Raw genomic sequence first — 5,395 nt, forward strand, 5'->3', positions numbered from 1 at the left:
CTCCCCTCCCTGCTGGTCTCCCCCCCTGGTGGGTCCCTTTCTCCCCTCCCTGCTGGTCTCTCCCCTCCCTGCTGGTCTCTGGTCTCTTCCCTCCCTGCTGGTCTCTCCCCTCCCTGGTGGTCTCCCCTCCCTGCTGGTCTCTTTCCTCCCTGGTGGTCTCTGGTCTCTCCCCTCCCTGCTGGTCTCTCCCCTCCAGTCCTGCAGAGAATCCTGGCCCAGCTAGTTAGCGTTGTAGCGCGGCAGACATAAAGACCCTGCGTGCTCCCGGTGGCTCGTCCGTTTAGCTGCTGGCCGCTCTCGGGAACCCCCCCTCCTCTCACCCCCCCGGAGACGCCATGTCCGATACACCTCCAGGAACCCGAACACACACTCTCTCTTATGGCACAAAGGCCGCCGTCAACTGATCTGAACACAGACAGACACACACACACACACACACACACACACACACACACACTCGGTTGCGTGTACAAACAGCGATCCCAATTAAGTGCCAGTATCAGACCGCTGCGATAACCCACCTGATGAATGAGTCTCACATGGCTCCCTGCCTCCCCCCTCTCCTTTGATTCTCTCCTTTCTCTATCCACCTTCTGTTACCCCCCCACCCCCACCCCGCCGCCCGTCCACCCCTCCGCCCTCCTCTGCTCCACCCCTCCAATCACACACACACACAATGTGGAACCCAAGGAAGGGTGACCAAGACGCAGTGAAATGTAGCTACGCTGCGCAGATACAGATCGCTATCACGACACAAAGACACACACAGACGGAGAGAGAGGGAGGGCGGCAGGCAGACACCGGGATGAAGGGAAGGAGAGAGAGAGACCGAATGGGGCGAGACGGGTGAGACCAGGGTGTTGTCTGGGAGGAATCATATTATGGTGAACTCCGCAGCAGTAGCGATATCAGGATCACAACACAAAGACGCTCATGAGAGATCGCCTTCCAGCGCCGCCACACAGACCTCCATTGTTGCTCAGGGCGCAGAAGAGCGAAAGAGACTCAAAAAACTAAACAGTGTTGGAGACTTCGGACGACGCTTTGGAACCCTCATAGAGGGTGTGCCCCAAATAGGACATGATGATACATGCCCTGCATGGTTACTGCAGCGTTTGGCTAAAACGTTGGGGTGATTTGGACCGTGAAGAACTGGGACGTGATGAAGAACTGCAGTGATTACAGAGTACTGGCTCAGTGCGGGCGATATCGTTCGCACTGTATGAACAAAACCGGACAAAAGAGCCCATTGTCATCTGCACATGATAATATGAACCCCGAACAGAATGTGCCTGGCCTCGCCATCGGCCTCCCGCTGCGACCTTTGACCCCTGCAGCGGCTGATGTGCACAATGAACGCCCCGAGGCTCCCCCAGAGCGGCTCCCCCAGAGCGGCCCCCCCAGAGCGGCTCCCCCAGAGCGGCTCCCCCAGAGCGGCCCCCCCAGAGCGGCCCCCTCAGAGCGGCCCCCCCAGAGCGGCCCCCTCAGAGCGGCCCCCCCAGAGCGGCTCCCCCAGAGCGGCTCCCCCAGAGCGGCTCCCCCAGAGCGGCCCCCCCAGAGCGGCTCCCCCAGAGCGGCCCCCCCAGAGCGGCCCCCCCAGAGCGGCCCCCCCAGAGCGGCCCCCCCAGAGCGGCCCCCCCAGAGCGGCTCCAGGTCCCAGCGGCCCACTGGGTCTGTGTGTGTGTGTGTGTGTGCGTGTGCGTGTGTGTGCGTGTGCGCGTGTGCGTGTGCGTGTGCGTGTGCGTGTGTGTGTGTGTGTGTGTGTGTGCTCTGGCAGTGTCTTGAGGACCTCCCGGTGTCTCTGCCTGAGGCCTCACCTGTGTGTTGGTGTCTATGAGCCGGGCGGTGGGCGTACGAGGGAGGGGGAGAGAGGGGGGGGGTTGCCTCCAGCCTGCCGCCGCCATATATGTGTGTGCATGTGCTTGAGTGTGGTGGGCATGTGTTGGTGTGTGCGTGTTGGTGTTGGGGGGGAGGGGGGGGGGGCTGACGTTCTGCTGAGCTAAAAGACCCAGAGCGCAGGCACACACACACACACACACACACACACAACGCAGCCCCGCTCCACCAGATGTCTAATCACCTAATTACTGTTGAATGGTTGGCATGGAGACGGCCAGGGGCCGGATGACTACGATGTGACTCATGGCGGCCGTGATACAGTATGTCCGTCTCCACAGCCCCGCCCGAACAACAAGGGGCTCTGGGCGAGAGACTTCATGTGTAGCGTTGGTGTGAGAGGAACTCTGGTTTATAGCTCACATCAAACACGCCGTGTTTGAGTTGCCTTATTGTCACTTGTGTCTAATGCCTTCCAAAGTGTTATTTGACTCTGATGCCCCGCCGTGGCCGTGGGTTCTGATTGGCTGTCCTCATGGCCGCTGGGTTCTGATTGGCCGCTGTGCTCTGTGTCCTCAGATCCGTGTGGACGGTTCATCGCGGGCGCTGCAGTACGAGACGGTGAAGGCGGTGGACGGCGGGCCGGTCCTCAGAGACATGGCCTTCTCTCCAGACCACTACTACCTCTACGCCATGTCGGGGACCCAGGTCAGCACGCACGCACACACACACACACACGAGGCCACTCTGCAGAGCACACACACAAGTATACAAACACACAGTCACAAATTACAAAGTCCACCCACACATAATGTGACAAACATACATACACACACACACACACACACACACACACCGATCATACACACACAGACCAATTTCATAACATTACACACTCAGTCACTTGCACACACACAAGCATCCCAACACACACACACACACACACACACACACACACGCATATGCATCACTCTTTCTATTTCCCGCTCTCATAGTATTTTTGTCGCGTCGTTTCGCTTCTGTAATCTACTGCTCTCCACTCTCTGCGGCACATTAAGTACCTTTGATGGCATGGAATGTGGAGGTAAATAGCAGCACTCTGTGTAATGGACACAAACACAGAGAGAGAGAGGGGGGAGAGAGGGAGAGGGAGAGAGAGAGAGGGGGAGAGAGGGAGAGGGGGGAGAGAGGGAGTGGGAGGGAGAGAGAGAGAGGGGGGAGAGAGGGGGAGGGAGAGAGAGAGGGGGGAGAGAGGGAGAGGGAGAGAGAGAGGGAGAGGGAGAGAGGGAGAGGGAGAGAGGGAGAGAGAGAGGGAGAGGGAGAGAGGGAGAGGGAGAGAGGGAGAGGAGGGAGAGGGAGAGAGAGAGGGAGGGAGAGAGAGAGAGGGGGGAGAGAGGGAGAGGGAGGGAGAGAGGGAGAGAGAGAGGGAGAGGGAGGGAGAGAGAGAGGGGGAGAGAGGGAGAGGGAGGGAGAGAGGGAGAGGGAGAGAGAATAGCACCAATGAGGGACTTAGGGAGTTGTTGACAGCCTTTATGCCCAGAAAATGGCAGGATTGTGTTCATCTTTGCATAACTACAACACTCGAAAGGAAAAATAAAGAGTTCTATTTTTCAGTCCGGGTTTAAGCGCCGGTCACGGGCAATTTATTTATCCTTTTTTCCATCCCAAAATCGGACACTATGGCAGTGTTTTTATGAACCGATAACACTGCGTTAATGCATATAAACTACTGCCATTATGCACATGCCAGGTTAACATTGATCCTGTGTGTGCGTGTGTGTGTTTGTGTGTGAGAAAATACATTTTAATGGGCAAAAGGCACAAGCTGACACAATAATTATTTCAAATAGGCAATTACAACATTGTTCAATTCTTGAAAATTACTTAAAGCTCATTATCATCTGACATCATTTTTTATAAATTTAGCATCCCTAATTTGCATCCCAATTAGCTCAGATTGGAAATAAAAACAGCTAAATGAGTTCTGCTGTCCAGTGTGTGTGTGTGTGTGTGTGTGTGTGTGTGTGTGTGTGTGTGTGTGTGTGTGTGTGTGTGAGTTTTAATGATAATTGCTGCCTGTGTGTGCAGCCTTGGTAGTAATTAGTCTATTAGCCTAGTTAGGCAGAAGTCCCTCACTAACTGTTTAGACGCCACTCCTGGGAGTCTCAAACACACACACACACACACACACACACACACACACACACACACACACGTAGAACTATGAAACATATGATGGTTGGAATACCACAGCTTTCTTTTTGTTGACATTCAGTTAATGTGTGAATTTACGTAATATTAAAACATTTAACACGTTTGTATTTCTTCAAAATCAGACAAAACTTCTTTGATGAATTAATGCAGCCACTTTTATCATTTCAATATATAGTTAATGTGTTTATATTAAGTTTTTACCTAAAAGGTACCTTGTGTAAATTCTTCCCCATTACTGCTCCCTTTGGCTGTAATGGGAACTGCAAGCCTGCTCATGCATTCAGATCACTGGAGTGCTACCTCAGACAATAACAGTCATGGCTTATTATAATAAAGTCAACGTTGTTCAAATGAACAGTAAACAGTTGTGGAAGAAACTGAGTGTTCTACGCGATGGAGAGAGGCTGGGAATGTCACATTCTTTAAGTTAAATTACAACTTTTTAATATATTAGCACTATAAAACAACGTTAAATGTTGGTCCCAATCCTACACGGCCCCTTTGAGGGTTAGCATGTCTCCATGTTGGGGAGGGTCCTGTCTTCAATAGCATAATTCATCATGGGTCCAGCTAGGGTGGTGTTCGTAGATAACCCTAACCCTTCTCCTATAGTGTTAGGTGGTGTTAGTCCATTAGTAGATAACCCTAACCCAACCTCCTCCACCACCACCACCACCACCACCACCACCACCATCACCTCCACCACCACCACCACCACCACCACCATCACCACCACCACCACCACCACCACCAGCACACCACCACCACCACCACCTCTACCACCACCACCTCCTCCACCTCAACACCATCACCACCACCACCACCACCACCACCACCTCCTCCACCACCAGCACCACCACTCCACCATAACACCATCCACCATCACCACCACCTCCACCTCCACTCCACCTCCTCCACCACATCCTCCATCTCCACCTCCACCACCTCCTCCACCTCCACCACCACCTCCTCCACCACCACCACCACCACCACCACCACCTCCTCCACCTCCTCCACCACCTCCACCTCCCTGGACCCCCAGCTGAAGGCTAAGTGCAGAGCACTGTTGAAGAGAGGAAGCCTCCAGGGAGCAGTAGGAGACAGAAGGAATGAGTCGTCTGAGAAATTAAAGCCCATTGTAGTGTGTGTGTGTGTGTGTGTGTGTGTGTGTGTGTGTGACTTGTCTTCACCCCGTTCCCAAGGGTTGGGTTCCTAGCGCCTTCGCGAAGGTCATTGTAACTCACACACGCAAACGCACACACACACAGGCACAAACGCACAAACACACACACAGGGAGGGATTTGTCTCCCAGCATGCATCACTTCTTCTGCTGGCTCAGACCCC

The 5,395-nt window shown here is 54.0% G+C and overlaps 1 protein-coding gene across 1 annotated transcript in view; it reads left to right on the plus strand.

Moving 5' to 3' along the window:
• Positions 1-1,270: 1,270 nt before the first annotated feature.
• plxna4 (plexin A4) overlaps positions 1,271-5,395 on the plus strand; it is a gene marked incomplete at both ends in the record, with an annotated part of 85,637 nt that continues 81,512 nt past the window's right edge. The window contains 2 exon segments of the mRNA XM_079755975.1: positions 1,271-1,675; positions 2,416-2,544. Of these exon segments, the coding sequence (XP_079612101.1) occupies positions 1,271-1,675; positions 2,416-2,544 (534 nt within the window).

Source organism: Pollachius pollachius (genome assembly GCF_949987615.1).
Source record: "Pollachius pollachius genome assembly, chromosome: 18".
NCBI lineage: Eukaryota > Metazoa > Chordata > Actinopteri > Gadiformes > Gadidae > Pollachius > Pollachius pollachius.